The sequence below is a fragment of the Ursus arctos genome, unplaced genomic scaffold, assembly GCF_023065955.2.
Source record: "Ursus arctos isolate Adak ecotype North America unplaced genomic scaffold, UrsArc2.0 scaffold_16, whole genome shotgun sequence".
NCBI classification, from domain to species: Eukaryota; Metazoa; Chordata; class Mammalia; order Carnivora; family Ursidae; genus Ursus; species Ursus arctos.
In genome coordinates this window covers 40018904-40039241 of record NW_026622830.1, presented here as the reverse complement: position 1 = coordinate 40039241, position 20338 = coordinate 40018904, and the positions used below count along the sequence as shown (strand labels likewise).

Genomic DNA, 20338 nt, shown 5'->3' with positions numbered 1-20338 from the left:
CTTTAGCTCCAGACCCTTTGGTCAGTTGAAATTTTACCTGAAGCCCAGGTTGGAGGGCCTGGACTGCTGGCCCCTGTCCAGCATGCCAGCCTCCCACAAGCACCTCCTGAGGGGCCGCAGCCGAAGCCCAGTCGGCTGGCTTGTGGGAGCCCAGGTTGACATTGGCAGACGCCTGGGACCCGTACTGATGACAAAACAAGACCTACTGTGAGGCTGGAGCCTCTCTCCATCATCTTGCCGAAAAGGTTGGGACAACCTCCCTTTCAGATGATCTGCTTATACTGTGGGTTCTATTTACCTTTGCTCTCTGGTAATTCCCTTCGGCGAAACAGCAAGAAATAACAATCAAAACCCATAATGCTATTACTTCGGAGAAATAGGTTGGAGGTTTAAGAAAATGATTGCAGGTATGTTATGTAAATGAAATTTCTGGACAAAACTCCAGCCCCAGGAAATTTAAAGTAGTGGAGGGCACGCTCTCAATTTATATCCTGCAGTGTGCAGTAAGAATGCAGCGTGAGCTTTTAGCTTGATGTCCCTCGCTTTTGTCAACCGGCTTCGCTCCCTGGCCATTTAGTATTAATACTCTATTATAGCAGATACAGTATTGTGATTTCCATGGAAGCGATTTCCCAGTGTCAGCGTTCCTCCAGAAGCCACACAAAGGATGCTTTTAGCTTCATGTGTTTTGATGGAGTAGACTTTGCTAAGACCTAATTCAGGCCACCACATTCTGAGCTCTTTGCTCCGGCTGTGATGCTCCTGCAGCTTTCTGTGGGTGTTGGTTTTGTGTGTTATTATCTCTCTGGATTCTCATGGCTAAGCCAGGGTCTGCTGTGCAGCCCGGGTCCGCCTCCCGTGAAATCCCACAAGTGTGAAATTTTAAATTTTGCGTGGAACCAGATCAGACAACAGTGTGCTGAACTTGGGTTTCTTTTTTTGGCTTCCTTATAAACGAGATTCAATCCATTCTCTGTCTTCTTTTCCACCCAGTGGTTATGTAGCCCCTGGGGACAAGTGTTACGCAGTTAGAAGGTGGCAGGTCTGCTTACCACCCCACTCTGGGCCACTGTGTCCTCTTGTCTACTGGTCCCAGGGCTGTGGGCCAGGCGGGCTGGCTCTTCACGTGTACTGAGATCGTTTCCTGGGATGCCCTGCTTCCCTTGCCCCCCCGTATAAATCCCTTTTGGGCTCAGGGCTCCACACCAAACCCTTTGCTCTGTAGAGTCTTTTCCATTGCCCCTGCGCTGAAGGATGTCCTTGGACAACCCCAGTACGTGTCATTTTAGGTCTGAACGTTGGCAGTTTCTTACTTACATTCATTTTCCTTACCATCTTCAAGACTTTGTATTAATATTGTTCCCTGGTTCTTTGCCCACCAACTGGCCCCCACATCTATTTTTCATGCTTTTTTCTTCCTCCTTTGAAAATACTTCATACTGTGCAAGTTGCTGCTTTGTAAGTACTTGCTCATCAGTAGACAGATGAAGGGCTGAATTAAGCTGGGCATTGCCTTCTGTGAAACCCATGAGTGCTGACCCTGGTGACCTTGTAATCACATTTCTGAGAATTAAGAACTTGGCTCTCATGTTCAGGATAGCGCAGTCCGATTGCTGCTGGTAACACGAGAGAGCGGACGATATCATGGTGCGCTTGCATCTGAAGTTAGACTCTCTGAAGTTCGGAACTGAGGGAATTTGGGAGACTAGTTGATTCTCTCATTGGGTGTATGAAGAACTGGAGACCCGGATTTCATTAATTTGCCCAAGTTCACACAGTGAGTGAGCTATAGCCTCTACCTGGGTCTCGTGTTCCCGGGGCCAAATTTACTGGCAGGCTTGGCCCTCTGGTCTCATGGCTCTGGATTCAAGCATGCTGGGGCCATCAGGAGAGTGGCCTTATACACGCTCGACCTCGTATTGGATGTATCATTTATCATTGGAAATAAATGTTTGGTTGTACCATTTATGGTTTATTTTAATTTCTCAAGATAACTTGCTTTCCTGGCTCTCTCGCCTATTTCCCTTTTCCACACCCTCTGCCTTAGCCAAAGTGGGTTCCTAGTTTTCATGACTTAGGCCTTTGTTCATACTGCTTTCTGCATCTGGAGAACCCTTCACCCTCATCTCCAAACGTCCGAATTCCCACTGGTCTCTGAAGACTCAGCTTAGAACTGCCTTGACCCTGTGGATTCTCCTAGATGGGTGGTTTTAAAAAAAATTCTTTAAAGCTTTGATCTTTTTTGTCAAACTGATGTATTTAGGGGGATCCTGATATATAGTCAAAGACCAGCTATTTCTTTGAAGCAGTGGTAGGGGGCTCAGAATCCTGCCTGTCTACCTCAGAGGATTGGCTCGGAGCATGGTGGGAGTATCTTTGCCCTTGATAATTAAGCTCTCTCCAACTTTGGGACCCCTACAACATTCGTTCTGAATCCTTCCTGTGGCTCCTTTTTACCTTATACCTTGTCTGATGTGGCACCTTTTCTACTAGAAGATAAAGCTCTTTTCAAAGAGTCTTTGTCTAGATTCCCCATGTTTCTAGAACAATGTCCCACTCAGTGAAGATGCTCAGGAAATACTGTTAATAAATGAATTAATGTAGCTCCCGTCTCTATAGATTAGAGCATGAAATCCAGCAGTTGAAGCAGAAGATCTGTGAGGTTGATGGTGTTCAAAGAGGGCATCGTGGGACCTTGGAGGGGAAGCCGCCTCCTTCCAGCTTGCCATCCAGTGCTGAAAAGTCTCATCTGGTCCCTGTGATGGATGCCAGGTACTGGACATTAAACTGATGCCGCACCCGCATTTGGGATGTGATGTAAAGACTCATTGTACCTCGGATAGTCCAGTTTGCGTATGGAGAGATCTATCAAAGGCAGCAGGTGATAGGTGTCCTTGAGGTGCGTATGCTTTGTTTCCATCAGTTGCGGCCTCGTGGGGAGAGGTATCATTTGAAGGAAACCGAAGACCTGGGGACTGGCCGGCCAGATCCAAGGAATGCTGGTGCCATGTTGTGTGAGCAGGTAGAATTAGAAGGACCAGGAAACGACCTCATGCAGAAAGGAGTGAACCCAGGCCAGGCTGAGAGGAGCGAGGAAGAAGAGCTAATTGAACCGTACCAAGAAGGACCTTGTGCTGACAGTTCATTTATGGGAATCATTAATTACAAATAGCTGAAGTCTGTTAGAGAAACGGTACCAGAGTATTCAGAATGATCCCGAGTAGCATGTACATCTGATGCTACTACAGTAAAATGATTTTCAACTTGAGCGGCATTGTAAATTGCTCTGTGGCTTAGAGCTTTCAGATAAATTGACTTAATCATTCTTCGCCTATAAGAAAATGGATTATTTTCCTCAACTCCAGCTGTGTCACGGGGACATTTCAGATTAGGCAGTCATGAGCCCTGGGCACTAGGCAATATGTATTTGGATATCAAAATGTATTCAGAGTGCTATGAGCCTCTGTATCCCCTTAAATCTAAGTCTGCCTGTTCAGTGGGGCTAGTTTAAAATTTAAGTGAAGGTCCAGAGAAGTAATTCATTTGTAAGCGCCCTTGGCTCTGGGTCAGCTGTGTTTGATTTTCCTTTCAGTGCTGAAAGGTAACTACCGCATTTTAGTACCCTCTCCTTTCTTCTGTGCTCTTTTGCCTAAAATATTAAGCTCTTTACCTAACATTTCAGAAAGCATCCAGGCACGGTCAGTAGTACAGAAATGTTTCTAGGACTGCGCATGTGTTTAGACAGATGAAAGCAGAATCTGCTTCAGTGTGCTCAGACATAAACATGCAAAACAGTGCACTTTAATCCATCTAATCGGTATTTCTAGAACCAGGGCAGGGAGAGCTTAGGACTAAGTGAGCCTTCCATGTGGGCAGCTTGAGCCACTAGAAGGATTTTAGCTAGAATTGGAATTCTCTGGTTTCCCTGGTCCCACTGGGTAAATGCTTGTACCTCCTACAGTTTCACCCACGTTCTCGAGGGTACCAGGTGTCTAGTTGACAACTGCCTCAGTAGTCAGCTGTTTCTTGCTTCCACCCTGGCCCCATGCCAGGGAGTTTGGAAGGTAGAGGGGGCCTTTAAAATGTGGTTTCTCCCAGCCAGGTACCAATGGGAGAGACAAGACAGAGAAGAAACAGTCCAAGCCATTGTTCCTTTGGGACAGTGAAGATTGATAGAGATTGTATCCACTTTTTTTCCCCCCTTTCAGTCCTCTTAAATGACTTTGTGATGTGAGAAATAACTGTCGCTGTTTTCTGTGTGAGGGAACCGAGGCTTGGTGAGTGAAGTGCTGGCTCTCAAAGTCCGGGCTGAGGCCCTGGAGCCTTCTGAAACCAGCGTCTGGGATTCTCCTCCTCCCTGCTGCAGGGCTTCCACCAGGGAGATCCAGGAGGGATTGCATGGGATCACCTACTCTCCCCTTATCCTCAAGATTCTGTTATTTGTCAAGTATGCTCTTGTTTGGGGAAAATCCGGATAGCGTGGCACTAGATCTCTTAGAACGTAGAAACATATTCCAGGTCCCAAGTCGTTATGTTTGGCGTTTAGAATGAGAACGTTCCTTGTTTTGAAGGGCATCATAAAGAAAGGATCTCATGCCCCTGTGTGGTTAGAAGTCTTTAAGTACCAGCGCCCCCACCTCTGTTGTCTGCAGGATCAGCGCTTACATTGAGGAAGAAGTCCAAAGACGACTTCAGGACTTACATCGTGTGATTGGTGAGGATAGCAGTGTATCTGCAGACGTGGTGAAGGTGAGCTGGGGGGACCAAGCCACCTGTCATTCGTTTCCAGGACGACCTTTCCATAAGGTGGTGGCGGTGGCAACAATGTGCTCCTTTATTGAGAAAATTGAGATGCAAAATATTCTAGAAAAATTCAATATTGCTTGGATGGCGTTTAACAGGTTATAAACAGTGTTGATTCAAGAAAACTTTATTTATTTTAAAATTTTGTACTTCTGGGGAAAATTTTTAAGTGAATATAAAGTCTCCTAAAACATTTTATTTACTTTGTTTGATTTATAAAGAGTCTACATGTAACGTTTTTCCGTTTCTCCAAGAATATAACCAGTTTCCTTAAGTATTTAATTTTGCTTGATAAATTATCCTGAGTAGATCTATGATTTTGCTTTTGAGAAGATACGTATTTCCGATGTTGATTTTTATCCAAATAAAAACATTTCATTCCTATTCTGCAACCTAAGAAGTAGCCTAAGTAAATTTTGCTTTTAATATTATTCTTAGAATTTTAAGAGTAGGACTAGATGCTTCGGTTCCCTTACAGGTAGATGGATCGATAGAGTCGTGTTTACCTCGGGAATATAAATTCTGTAGAAGGGTTGTCATTGTTGAGCAAGTATGCTTCTTTACAATTTTGTTCTCATAAATATTTCTAATCAAATCAGTTTCTTTTCCCTCTATGAACAAGCTATAATTTAATATAGAGGGCTTTTTATTTTCTTATCAGGATAATGAGAAACTCCACAATGGCACCATTCAACGTAAGCTGAAATATGAGGTAGGTAATGATTTTTCAGATTGATAAGGTCGCCTTAAATTATGGCATGCTCGTGTGATTAAATTTTCTTAATGTTTAGTTGCATAATTAGAATTTTGAAGTCCCAGTGAGATTAATGGCTATTAGGGGAGGCAAGCTATTATATGGACTTAAAATTAAACGGAATCCTGCAGGTTGAAAACTGCTTGGACTTTATTTGAATGGCATGTGACTGTGGTGGAGGCCCCTGGCCCCGTTTTTCATTTGTAACAGTATCCTTTCCTTTGGTCTGTATTTAAAAGGCAGAATTATATAATCAGAATCAGATACGGGGTTTGGAAATGAAACTGAGTACCTCTCGATGTTTTAAAAACCGTGCTCATTTTATAGACTGTGAGTTGGCAGTAGTACAAAGGACATACTCTTGGTTGATTCGCTTATTTCTCTGGTGGATTGTCAAACCAAGGTTTATTTGGGCATACGATTTGTAAGGTTTTACTTGTATTTTCCTCCAGTGAGGGACTTGTCCTTCCCATACACTCCTAAATTAAAAAAACTAAAAAAACTAAAAAAAACCCTCAAAAGTACTAGGTGGTAAAAGTCTCACAGATGGTGCCCATACATTCCAGAACAGAGACCAAGAGGTGAAAGGGTGGGTGTTCCACAGGAGGCTTAACTGATATTGGCCACTGCCACACCTCCCTTCCAGTCATCCAGTAATGACATTATCTTCCTCTGGACATCCGTCTCCCTAGCAGATAACCTTGGGAAGAGTAGGACGTTGCCCTTCATTTCTCTGTGTCCACTGTGCCTGTCCTGTAGCGGGCGCCCAGCAGGCCTTTCACAGTGCTGTTTGTAGCTGTGGCAGCGGCGGTCTAACCAGGGCAGGTATAATTAAGAATACTGGTGAAGTGAGCCAAGAGGCAAGAGAAAGAGGACCGAGGTTGAAGTGCTTGTCCATTTCTTTTGGCCTTGTCATCTGATTGTCATTAAGTACCCCCTGATTCCTTTTACATTTTGGACATATTGTCAGGGACTTATTTTCACAGCTGAAGCTGACCTTTGGAAAATTTGGATCAAAGATCTTAGGATTTATTTTGGAGCAATTAAAATATTAGACCAAGAAATGGATACTGTGGGTCAATCCCATGCAACGTATTTCTCTCAGATACTCAGCAGTTTGTCAGATAAGTAATGTGGAAATTGATGTTCTCTGTGTGAATCAGATCATCTGTTCTTAAATCATGTATCAATCAATATGAATGGCTTCGGCTTTCGATTTAACCTCTGCATTGATCTATACAATGAAACCAATGACTCCAAGAATCTTCCTGTGCAAAAGATTGGCAAAAGGCGCTGCCGCATCCCCATTTCAACTGTTTTTGACATCTCGAACAGAAACGGTGTCTTGGCCTGCTGCTGCCCAGAGACATCACTGACACCTGCAGCAGAGAAGAGGGGAGGGAGGTGGATCAGAACAACCATCAGGGCCATCCCAAGACACGGAGCATCTCGGGTTCTGTGGCTCCGTCCTCAGGATCGCAAGAGAGAGCCCACCAGCGAAGTCGTCAGCCCTCCGTACACAAGGCATTGCAGAACAGTGAGTGCAGACGCCATCATCCTGAGCATACAGGCTGTTTCCAACCAGAATGTTTCAATCTACCTGAAATCGCTTCTCTTAACGAAAGCAACCCTGGCGACACAAAACGTGTTCAGTGTAGGTCAGGAGATCTCAGTGAGCTGATGACTCATAAAGATGAACACAGCTTGGGAATCGCGTCCAGCTGGACTTTGCTGCAAGATTGGTCCCAAGAAGAGTCTATAAATAATGAAGGCAAGCAGACCAGGCAAAGCAAGTTCCTCTGCTTTGTCCTCTCTGAAAGCATTTCTAGTGAGGGGAGTGCCTCCCACAGTGTTCCTCAGAGGGCACCAGCCTCGACATTTTGTGGTGAGCAGCAAGTTGAGAGAGAATTAGCAGCTAAGAAGGTTAGCTCTCCACAGTCCCCGATAAATAGCAGGACAGAAGGAGCCAGTGGGTTGGGTTATTTTTACCACAGGCTCTCAGACCTTTATAAAGATACCAGCAGTCACCTGCTACAGTCTGGGACAGAGGTGATCCGCCACGTCAGGCATGTGGGGAACCTGTGTGACCCCCGTGGGCTCACCTCCCATGTGACAGCATTGATGAGAAGACGGCCATTTCTGAAACACTTCCCCCCGGGTGCATGCCTGAAGTCACAGGGGGCGTCTTTCCCCGGTGAGGCTCCGGTCGGCAGCAGCCACAGTGAGGAGGCACGGGCCGCTAAGCCAGCAGAGAGCACGACGCCTTTCAAAGCACCAGGCCTTCCTGCTGCCTCTGTGGCTGTGGGATCCCCAGGCTCCTCCCCAAGCTCAGTCTGCCGCCTAGAATATGAAGATGCTGGAAGGAGCTGTGCATTTAAGCAGACCCTTGTGCGGTTCCCAGCCCGGATGCTGAAACTTCAAGAGCATCCTTTAGAAGACTTTCTTGAGCACGTGTCTTGTTCCCTACCAGAACTTTTGGGCGACGTGAGGGAAGTCCGGGGTGTTTACTGGCTTGCTGTTGCCAACTGCGCGGAACCTGACCCTCAGCCTGCATGTTTGCTCCTGCTTCATTCCATGCTATGTGCTTTGGTTCTGCCAGATAACCCATCAGGCTCAGTGGCCGTTTTTCATGCTCTGCCTCTCTCTGGACTAGAGGAGATTCAGATTGGCTTCGGGGGACAAAGCATTAGATTCCTGGGCTCTGCAGAGAGTCTCCTGCTCACCATATTTAGTTACAACAAAGCCCTCTGTCAGCAGATATGCCGCGACCTCCTGAGTGTCCTGATGCCTGAGTCTGAGGTCGCTGCCTGCACTCACCATCCTTTGTTCCAACAAGACCTGGTTCAGCTTTCTCTGGATTGGAAAGCAGAAATCCCCAATTTAGTTTTGTCAAACGGAGTTCGGTTGTCATCCAGATTCCAGAATACCTTGGTTGACATGATTTACTTTCTTCATGGAAACATGAAAGTCGACATCCCCTCTCTGGCAGAGGTTCAGATACTGCTCTACACGACTGTCAGAGTCGAGGGTGACCCCGGCCAAGACGAGTGCCAGTCGTTGGTCCTTCTGAACACCCACATTGCCCTTCTGAGGGAAGATCGAGTGTTCTACCCCCACACCCAGTCTCTAAACACACCTCCCCCAGGAGCACAATTTGATGTGATCAGATGCCGTGCTTTGAGCGAATTCAGGTGTGGTGTTATTTCAGAGAAGAAAACGTTGTCAACCATCGAACTTGTCTTCCTCGATAAACTCCAACTCCCAGTAGATTCAAGAAGTAGCCCAGCCAAACCCTTCGAAGAAGCCCGGAACGTCCAGTTGTTGGCTGGCATGCTGGGTCTTCAGGGCGGTCAGAACCCGGCACCCGAGGTCTGGAAACTGACCCTCAGCTCTCAGGATGAGGCTCTGTGGCTCATCTCACACTTGACAAGGCTCGAGGGAGGGAACTTGTAAAAATATCCTGCATGTTTTTTTGAGATTTTTAACAAAACGAAAAATATGAGAAGAGTCAAGGACTAAGAGTATCTCTGTGTAGCTAATTGATTCAAAATTGGAAAAATGCAGACCTCTAAAATTGAAAATGTAAATATTCTAAATATCTATGATAAAAGAAAAATAAGGGATAGCAGAACCCTGATAAAATATCTTTATCACCACCCTGCGTCATTTTCTTGAACCTCAGCCTTGTAAATTTGGGTCTGCCTCATTATTTGTGAGGTGATTAAAGCATTTCTGATTGTTTTTGGCTTCATGTCGACTTGTAGTATGGTGGCTTGGAATCTGTCTGTGTCTGCTGGATTCCGGCAGGCTAATTTGTGCTGCTTGAAAAAGTGCCCGGTTGGCAGTGACCTTCACTGACATCGTCCGTTTTTGCCGTGATTAGGACAGCTCTGTAGCAGAGCACATTAGTAATGCATCAAGCTTCCTGGAAGGACCGAGGGCTTTAAAACGCCCTCCCCTCACTCTTATACATGGAATGGAGACAGCATCACATGCCCTGCGGTGGCTTCTTCCTCAGTTAATTGCCTTTTCCTTCCTCCTCTCAGACTTTTTGACTGTTGCTTTCCAATCTATGTTATTTCAGCTCCTTGCTTGTTGGTTTAGTTTTGACTACCCTTCCCCCTATGCCACATGCCCCCCACATGCCAGTTCTTTCTCTGAGTTTCTGTTATTTCTGTCCTAGAAAGGCTCTTCGTCTTCAAGTCTTTTTCTAACAGCTCCTTCAAGCGATCTTATCAGCTGTAGGGTCACCTCAGACGGCCTTCAGCACCTTCCCCTGGCTGGTCTCCCTCCCTGCCTCCCGTCCAATCCGTCATCACTCACAACCTCTGACTGAGGTGTTCTGCTGGCCTCCCTTCAGAGATGCGTCACGCCCATAGCGGCCTCAGGTGCGTCTCTCCTCACAAAGTACTAGCTGGTACTCAGCTGCCCTCCTCTCTGTGAGAGGCTTGAAACTGGGCCCTACAGAATCTTTCGCTCCTCTGAGTGACCCTTTCTTTTTTATCCACCTCTGTTCAACATTCCTATGAGGAATCAGGTTACGTGTCGTACATTTATTAGTTATTACATCGGATCCTGGGTTGCTCAACCAGTGTTCTCCTGTTTCGTGGGTATGTATGTTCTACTAAACTCCAGAGTCTTAGAAGGAGGGAGGTGTATTCCTCGCTGCTCAGTCCTCCCTCTCCCACTTTTTTTTTTTTTTTAAAGATTTTATTTATTTATTTGACAGAGATAGAGACAGCCAGCGAGAGAGGGAACACAAGCAGGGGGAGTGGGAGAGGAAGAAGCAGGCTCATAGCAGAGGAGCCTGATGTGGGGCTCGATCCCATAACGCCGGGATCACGCCCTGAGCCGAAGGCAGATGCTTAACCACTTTGCCACCCAGGCGCCCCCTCCCTCTCCCACTTCTAGCCAGGATCATGCCAAGCTCATGGTAGCTACTTGGCGAATGTCACAGGCAGTTGAACAAAGCGATTCCATGAAGCTGTTTATTTTGACCCTGGCATGGAGGGGTCATTCTTTCTTCTGGGCAGACCTTTGGATAATGTGCAGCAGAAATGTTGTAGCCCCCCTCTTTATTTCTTCTCATCGACGAGAGGGGCAGTGTCAAAGCTTAGCCCATCCTGAAGCTCACCATCTCCCTTTGGCCAGGAAGTACAGACCTTCCCTCTTTCCCCATGAGAGTTAACAAGCTACTTAATGTGTTCTTTGTCTCATCATTAATTTTCCTCTACCCAGGTCTGGGGCAGCGAGCAGGAAAGTTCAGGAAACTGGAGAGCACATTAGGGTACACACACTGGTGGCTGCCGCCTTGTCTGCAGTAACCAAGTGGAGGCTTTTTGTCTTTTTGAAGCAATAGAATTCAGATGTTTTTAGATGGAGCCTGTTTTTGTCACTTCCACCCCCCCCAGTACACACACACACACACACACACACACACACACTCACACACACACACACGCATATCCTTTTGCCTTATACATGAAGGGTTTTGAGTCTCTATGAGAACATCGTTAAAATTAGTTAGCTTGTCACATTCTTGGCTGAAGGATCTTCTATTGTGGAAGAAATTTCTCAAATGAACCATAATAGTCTTCGAATATCTTATCAATAATTTTCACCTAATTTCAATTTTTTTTTTTTTGCTTTTTTTCAGCAAATACTTTCTTAAAAATTGCCCTGTTGAGTATTTTCTCAAATATCCTTGAACAGAAGAACAGAATTAATGATCATGAAGCGCAGAGGGAGTGAAATTTAAGATGCCAGCAGAGGGATGTTATAGTTGGAAGGGAAACAGTACATAAACAGTACAAAGATTTTAACAAAGTGAAAAATTTAGACTTGCTTGTCTTCATAGGTTAAAAAAATAATTCTATTAGGTTATGAGTTACGGTCTTTAATATTGTTCACGGATGGAGCATGCAGCAAATATGAGCATTGCATTAACGTCGTATTATTCATTATAACTTCGGTCTGCTTTATGATCCAGGCAGGCCACAGTGAGGATTACATTCAGATCTCACCACATAAGAGAAGCAGCCTCCGGCAATTCAAATTTTACATGTCTCTTCTCTCACCTAAGCATACGTTTTACTTCGAGATCAAATATGGTCCCTGATATGAGAATCTGATTTACCATCCATGAAGTAAGTACTAAGGTTGTCATACCTTAGGCTGTCCCTGCAGAAGCCGGTGGAGTAGTATTTGTGCCATTACGCACTGTGGCTTCAATCCTGGTGGCCTCCCTCCGTCTCCACTGGCTCATTCTTTAGGAGTTCTGAGCCCTCCGTAGGGAGCAGGTATGAGCATCTCCATATCCAGCCTCATGTGGGATCTTCTCAGTTATAATGAGTTCCTGCATCAGACCCAAAAAAAAAAAAAAAAAAAAAGGTTCATATATACTTTGTTATGTGGCATTTCCATTGTTGTTGTAGGGGCATAAACATTTACATTGTGGAACTTGTTAACGCATTCTACACAATACCTCTTTGAGTACTTTGAAACAGTGATTTCATCTGAATTTGATTAAAATCCATTTTGCTCACAGCTGCCTGTTTTACAGACTTGTGGTTGGCAGGGTGAATTTATTTAGTCTTTGTTGAAAAACATTTCAAAACCGTTTGTCTTCCCTTTCTCATTACTCAAAAAAATTGTAAGTGCATCCTTTGTAGAGAATACTTAATGCCTCCCAGCAGTAGTAATTACGGTAATTTTTATTTACATTCTTTTTCCTAAATGATTTCAAGTTTTGAGTGATAAATAGATTAGAGCACTTTTATTAATGCTTCTTTGAAGGTCAAGCAGTCTTACTGGTTAGACCAGTCTCCAGGAGGTTATTTTGTTAATTTAGTTACACAGCCTCCAGTATGTCTCTTAGACAGTTCAGCTGCATTATTTAAGATATCTTTTGTGATAGATATTATATCAGTCAGCTCTTGCCAGGTGACCAGCCCCCTCCCAATTTTAGTGACATAAAAAAAAGCTTTCACTTCTTACTGATGGTTTGTAAGTAGGTTGAGGTGGCTTTACCGTCGACTCTAGATCATCTGCAGTTCAGATAGGGTTTGTTGGCTCAAGATGTCTCATTTGAGGTCTGTGCTGGAGGGTCACTGGCCACCATAATGATGACAGAAGCACAGAAGATGTGGATGCATCATGGCTGCCAGCTTCCCATTGGTCAACACAAGTCATGCAACTGAGTCCCAAGTCAAAGGGCAAAGAACACTCCGTCCACCAAGAACCCATGGCAACACTGGGTATATGCAGCTGATGTAAGGAATAGAAAAATAGGGACCAATAATTTAGTCCACCATGGATATTTTATGTCTAAGGCTCTTATTTAAAGTAAAATTCAGATAAAACTTATAGGACTTCTCCCTAAGGGAAGTATTCAGGTACTGGGAAGAACATAGGTCATAGGACCTTTTAAGTTACTTAGTTCAGCTGGCTTTCTGGTTCAGTCTTTTCTTGACATCTCCATGCTGATCACAGTCTACCTCAGAGCAGTTCTTCACTGGGGACTGCTCTCATTGCTAGAGCATTCTTCCTGTAATCCTCATTACTGTGATCTCCATCTGCAGGGTCCATCCATCCGTCACATTCTTCTGTAACAGAATAGAATGTGTCTTTTCCACAGTCGGTGTTATAACCCAGCCGTCCTTCAAAGAAGACCATTATCTCTCTACCTCCTCCGATTTTCCTTTTTTACCTCCAACACCCTTTAGTTCCTCTGCTGTTTCTTACACAACGTTGTCTCCAAACCACCACCATCCAATCTCTTGTTAGGGTTGCACCCTTGTAATTTTATAAAGCCTCCCTTATAAGGAGTGGAACTGAATGATTCAGTTAGTAAGAAGGAAAGAGCATCTATTGTAAATCACTCCTCCTGCCTTTTAATATCTGGTTGAAATCTTTGGTCGCTGGAGATGCAGTGGATTACAGTGATAACAATCCCAACCACCCTTTATATTGTGGTTTACACTGTACCACGTTCTTTCCCATGTACTGCTCCTTCTGAGCCCCACCGTGATCCTCCTGGGATGGAGGAATTGTCATCACTGTCCACTTCGTATTCAGGAATTTAACTCAGAAAGGATCACTTGATTAAAAATTGGAATCAAACCCAGACCTTCTTACTCCAGAACATATATTCTTTCCACAAGGCCAAAGTCACTCCCTGCTTAACAGTTATTCTTGACATTGTCTGGGTTAATTTTTCTATTGATTTATTTTTCTCATAGGAATGACTACGCTAGGGATGAATATTTAGAAGAATTATGAAGTTGATTCTTTTCTGACTTGTGAGTTCTTTTATTGGAATTTCTAGACATTACAGATTATTTCTTTTTTTATGAGTTGTTCCTCCCCCCCAAAAAAAATTCCCATGCGAGTTTCTTTGGAATTCCATTGTTCTCTTGTATGAACCTATGTCTCCTTTTTGCTCTTTGCATTTTTAGCTCCTACAGTAGAAAAGCTTGGATACAGTCCTAGCATGAATATGGCGCAGATAAACCATGTATGCTCAACATTGCTCCTCAACTGAAGCTTAAATAATATGCTCTACGGACACCTGATAGAATCGTCCCTCTCCTTCCAACTTCAATTTCTCCTGGGCCGTAGAATTGAGCACAGACTGAACCAAAATTAGGGCTCTGCAAAAATCAGTGAGTGAAGATGAGGAATACTTTCATGGGTAATCAGTGACATTTTAGAACTAGAAAGAAGAAAACCTGGTTTTCCCTCCTGAGTGTCCTAAAATGTTAATATTTATGTTTGGTGTAAGAGCCACTTAACAATTTTTGCTCTGCTCTCATTCAGTTATACCAGACCCATTCTTTAATCTTTTGAAAATCCCATCCATTTAATGGTGAGTTATCCAGAGATAATGACCATTAAAGGGACCAGTCTTTCAGGATCTAGGGAAAGATGGTAACATTTTTAATAGTTTCAAGTTGAAACATTCATCAGATTCCCAGTCTTTCCAACTTTGAAACAGTGTTGATCCTCTCAGATCTATATGGATGAAAAAATGTATTCTGGTAAGAATCTTGCATTAGAAATGTTAGCCAACCCTTTTGTATTTACCCTAAGGCCACTAAGGGTTAATAAGATATTCCACGAATATTTATGTCCATCAGTTTGTTATTTTCTGGTTAGTTTATCCCTTAAGATCTATATCAAAATTAAAAAAATACTCCTTTATTTGAAAACCCTTATTTCTGTTTCCTCACGCAAGTATTCTTACCTCCCCTCACTTTAAAATGAGATCACGTTAGCGTGGTTTCTTCGTGCCAGGCTGTTGTGACAGGTGTGGTCAGGGGATGCGTGTAGCATGTGTGGCTACGTCTCTTTGCATACTCCACTTCAGCTCTATGTACTCAGCTTTCAGAGATGATGTGGCAGTAGCACAAGGTCCCCTCACAGCAGAGGCAGGTGTCACCTTCTGGAGATGAGTATAAACATGTCTTGACTCTTGACTTTATTCATAATTTGCACTTGCTCACACGAGGTACCTTTATTCTCTGCTCCTTATAACATGGCTCATATCTGAACATGTAACTGACCCTCACCGTCTGCCCCAGACCCCCGTTTTCAAACTGCTGGGGCATAGGAGGTCCTTGATAACATAATAGCTCTAATTAGAACTATCAGTATGGCCTGTGTGGTGGAAAAAAGGAGGGGAATCGAAATATGGGCAAGGCTGGGAACAGACAAGGGAGAATTGGTAATTGTGTTAAAGCTGATAAAAACCCAGGGTTGCCTGTATTGGAGAAACAAACCTTGGATATTTGGCTCTAGGAGATCAGACGGCAGTCCTTAGGTCTGACCTTGTCCTAGTCAGAGCATACACTGAATTCCACCATCTGGTACATAATTAGAGTATTTAGGGGAGATGTTGATGACTCCCTGTAGAATTGGTCCATTCTGTGCCCTGTGCGGTGCCGACATTGATCCGAGTGGATGTTAATGCCACTTCCTATTAATTTCCTTAATTTGTCCCTTTTGAAGGAGACAGCCCGAGTAGGAAGAGAAGATTCTGATCTGAATATTTAAAATGTAGCCTGTGTCCTGCCTGCTTTTTTTGGCTAAGGACCTGACTATAGTGTTTCCCCAAAATGGAAAAATAGCCTATTTGTTGACACAAGACATTATTTCATTAAAAGCTACCAGAAAAATATTTTTTTGTATCTTATTTTAAAAGATGATATTTCTTATTTAGAGAAATATAACCCAAGTTACTCATTATGTACTTTTGCTTGACCTTTCGTTTCTAAATAGAACCACTCCACAAGGCATTTAAAGTTCCTTGAAATGTCCTGCATATTTATCCAGATCTGCTGTAAGACGTGCATCTGGCCTTTTATATTTCTTTACCTCCTCATATGATGTATGACCAACTTCCCTTCCAAGTCTAAGCATCTTCTTTGACACATGTAGAGAAACTGTGACTGATTCCAAAATAAATAGTTCCACAGAAATTTAAAAGCCCCCTTAAATAATAGAATATAATATGATACAGCACACATTTACTTGTCTAGCATAAAACTCAAGATATTCAAAATATAACTACTTTCAAATGAAAAATAAGTTTAGGAGACATTTATGTTAGTTCTCCTTCCTCTGCAACATAAACATAGTTTAGGAGAATGTCAGGAACCTTTCACACTGTGTCCTGTGAATTCTACATTTCTCATGAAGTTGACTTCAAAAAGTAGTTTCTAAAAATTACATTGCATTAATGGTTTGATGGAAACACATCATCTTTTGATTTGTCTCTCTGTTCATCTGTCCATAGATAAAGCTCAGATGTCTTCAGATCTCTAGCTTATTTTTCAGTTAATCTTTCTGCAGTTGTACATTTCTCTACACTCATTAATATTTAGTTACTCTGAAATCTTTGAGACTGAAGTAAACTGAGCCTATGGGCAGTAGGGAGGACTCTGACAGTATTTCTAGCCCCCAGCAGGCTGTGAAATCATGGGGACAGCAGTATCCAAATTCTCAGCACAGGATGCAGTTAAACTTCACTGTCTGATCCTGTGACTGGGGTAGTGGCTCTCTCTCTCTCTCTCTCTCTCTTTTTTTTTAATTTTATTATTGAGAGGAGAGTAAGAGAGAGCATGAGCGAGGAGAGAGGCAGAGGGAGAAGCAGGCTTCCTGCTGAGCAGGAAACCGCACACAGGCTCAATCCCAGGATGCTGGGATCACAACCTGATTTAGGTGAGTGACATAACATTTATGTGAATGACACAAACATTATAAGATTTAGGTAAGCAACATAAACATTACAAGATCCAGTTCCTTCCAGATAAATGGTCCCTATTTCATTCATGTACCCATTTACCCAGATTTGTAAATTATCAAAGGCGGGGTTTGTTTGTTTTCTTTTTTTTAAAGGATCCGTGAGCCCAAGCTTCAGAACTTTCCTTTCATTAAGGATTGATTTCACAATTATAAAATTCTTAGAAATAGAGAACTTTCCAGTCTTAAAATCTCTATATAGTCACCAGACCATCAGTTTCAGTCTTATCCCACTTTGAATGTTGACTTATAAAAAGAGAAAGCTAAGTTGGCTAACTTTAGAATGTAATCCATCTGGAGTGGAAAAAGCAAATCTTTGTTCAAAATTTGATGCAGTTGAGAAAAACTAAAGGTCTTAGAAATTACAGAGACTTTGTAGAAGTTATTTTATTTTGTATTCCCAGGACCTAGCCTTGTGCATGGCAGATGGTGGGTGCTCAGTAAAAGATACCGATGTTTGGGGCGCCTGGATGGCTCGGCAGTTAGGCATCTGCCTTTGGCTTGGGTCATGATCTCAGGGTCCTAGGATCGAGCCCTGCATCGGGCTCCCTGCTCAGCCGGGAGCCTGCCTCTCCCTTTCCCTCTGCTGCTCGCCCTGCTTGTGCTGTCTCTCTCTCTCTCTCTGTCAAATAAATAAATAAAATCTTAAAAAAAAAAAAAGATACCAATGTTTGATTGTATATCCGAAGGGTGCCTGTAAGAAAAGGCACTTAGAAAGTTAAAATTAAGTCTGCATTGCTTCGTTAATAGTATACCTGGATGGTTTTGCCCGCAGCTCTTCCTCAGTAAAAGTCATGACATTTAGATAGCCATGTGTATATTCATAGTTTTGCTTAGTGCCCCCATCACAATGTTCTTTTTTTATTTAAATTTTCATTTTAATTCCAGTTAGTTAACATCCAGCATTATATTCATCTCAGGCGTACAACGTAGTAATTCAGCAGTTCCGTACATCACCCCGTGCTCATCATGACAAGTGCGTTCCTCAGTACCCATCACCTAGTTCACCCATCCCCCTACCCACCTCCCCTCTGGGAACCATTAGATTGTTCTCTGTAATTAGGAATCTGTTTTTTGCTTTGTCTGTCTGCCTCTCTCATTTTTTCCCTTTGCTTATTTGTTTTGTTTTTTAAACTCCACATAGGAGTGAAATTATAAGGTATTTGTCTTTCTCCAACTGACTTATTTCACTTAGCATAATACTCTCTAGCTCTGTCCATGTTGTTGCATGCAAATGGCAAGATTTTGTTCTTTTTATGGCTGAGTAATATTCCATTGCATACATATATCACATCTTCTTTACCCGTTCATCAATCATTGGACACTTGGCCTGCTTCCATAGCCTGGCTCTTGTAAGTAATGATGCTATAAGCCCCCATTACAGTTTTCTAATCCTGCTGAAATTACCAGTTTTTACTTGTCAGTCTGTCTCTAACCAGAGGTTCCACAGGGCAGGACACAGTCATGTTCACAGTTGGCTTCCTGCTCTATAGATGGGATTTGCTAAATGCTATGTGCATTTCTATAGACATGAGACTGAGGTGCAGAGAGGGTGGGTGGGTGACTGTTAGGCTGAGACCAAATCCTGATGCTAGGATTTGATTCTGGGTCTTCTCTTTCTGCTCTCTGAGTCTTCGAAGTGAATACCCATGGGATCCCAAGTGATTGCTTTAGGGATGCGCATAATGGTAGAGTTTCAGTACCGAGTGTTTGTGCTTGATGCTATTATCCACAGCTTTTTAAGAACCCATAATACACTTGATAATACACTGTTCCTAGTGATTTTGATTCCCTTTCTTCCTTCTTCCTTTTCTTCATTCTAGCCTCTTCAGCTAGAGAGAGCTTCTCATCAAATGAGCTGTGGTATTGGCCTTTGGGTCTAACTGGTAGGGAGAGGGAGGTTCCTCCTACGGTCGAGTGTGTGGGTCTTCATTTCTCAACTAGTTTCATCAGTTACTTGGTGCTTCAGCTCCCGAGAGCAGCATTCCCCTCTGTTGAGGGGGTTCTCCCATAGCTGCCAACTTCAAGCTCCAAACTCATACACACTGCAGCAAGTGGATTTCCCAAGTGATTGTGGCAGACCTTAAGAAGAAATTGTGTTCCTACTTAAAAATATAGTTATTTAGCATGGCATAGAAGATTTCAGGGCTTAGGCAGCAGAGCAAGAACTTCGTGGCTCAGCCATGGTCAGAGACATTTCTTAACAGCAAGTGTGCTCTTTGAAAATAAATAAAGCCACTAAATTATTTCTCTTCCTTTCACCCTTCGAATAGATAAACATATTCCATGTTTCAGGAAATGTCCACCTTTACAGTAATTTGGAAACATACTGGCAGCGCCCATATTGAGAAACTCTTTTTTAAAGAATTTCCACTGTGGTTTTTGACATTGGGGACAGCTAACTAGGTGTGCCATGCGATAAAATTAATGGTTCTTGTTTTGGGTGACCGGCCACGCAGGGAAAAATTAGATGCTCTAAAAGGCTTTGGTAACTGCATAGCATGCCAGAATATTTACCGTGTCAGCTAGAAGAAAGCAGTAATCCGAGACAGGTTCTGAACCTCTGCACCCAGAAAGCCGAGCTTTCGCTCACACACGGCTGGGTTGGGTCTTCCACGTTACACCTGGCTCAGGAGCCAGGACCACATTTTGCCCAGTGCTTTTTTGTCAAATAAATGAGTTTTACCGCGGAATCATGGAGTTTTCAGCTTCTTAAATTCTGTGTATGTTGAAATGCTCATTGGCTGACTCTATCTCAGATGGATCAAATTATTTAAAAACGTCCTGATGGCAGTATAGCAGCCGAGGGAGGCGGGCTGGCAGGCATCATGGTGCACAGGTGGGCACTAGGTTAGCCTGAGTTTGAATCCTGGCTCTACCACCTGCCTCTTTCATATTATCTCTACTCGGCCTGGGGACCCTCGTCTGATAAGCAGGGTTCAGTAACAGTTAATACCTCAAGGGGAATCATGAGGATTAAATGAAATGATGCATATAAACTGTTTAGCACAGTTCTTGGTATATAGTAAGTATTCAATAAATGCTAACTATAATTATGATAATTATTTTATTACTGCTATGGCTTTAAAAACTTATTTTCTTGTATTGTCTAAAGCCCCAGGTTAGCGCAAATGATAAGGATTGTTCAGAGATTTTCACCCATTTATACTCAAGAGAACTCATTTTGAGGATTTATTTTTTTCATAATGCTTCCTTCTCAAACCCCTCTGGCTTCCCACCATCCAGCCCATAAATATTTGTCAGAGCCAGCTTGATTACTAATCAAATGAGGCCTAAAGAAAATACTTGGTATTTATTTTAATTGTGGTTTAAAGAGCTTTCTGTACTACACTGGCTTATAAAGATGCCTCGAAGTTAAAAATGAAGTAAATTTAAATAAAATCTCCAGCTTTTGGAGCTCTATGTACAGCAATCTGATAGTCTGTGAAGAAAAGAGAAGTTTGTCAGATGATCAAGACT

General features: G+C 43.2%; 1 protein-coding gene across 14 annotated transcripts in view; it reads left to right on the top strand.

Annotated features, from left to right (window-relative positions):
* The window catches only part of KIF16B (kinesin family member 16B), a 304938-nt gene that overhangs the window by 183060 nt on the left and 101540 nt on the right, over positions 1 to 20338 (top strand). For 10 of the 14 annotated variants that reach the window (XM_048222081.2, XM_048222078.2, XM_044385671.3 and 7 more), the window contains 3 exons: positions 2620 to 2772; positions 4653 to 4749; positions 5465 to 5515. In XM_048222081.2, the coding sequence (XP_048078038.1) occupies positions 2620 to 2772; positions 4653 to 4749; positions 5465 to 5515 (301 nt within the window). Of the gene's footprint in view, positions 1 to 2619; positions 2773 to 4652; positions 4750 to 5464; positions 5516 to 6892; positions 9299 to 13797; positions 20241 to 20338 lie in introns of those variants that run through there. The other 4 variants (XM_057312674.1, XM_057312673.1, XM_057312675.1 and 1 more) reach the window with 2 other exon arrangements.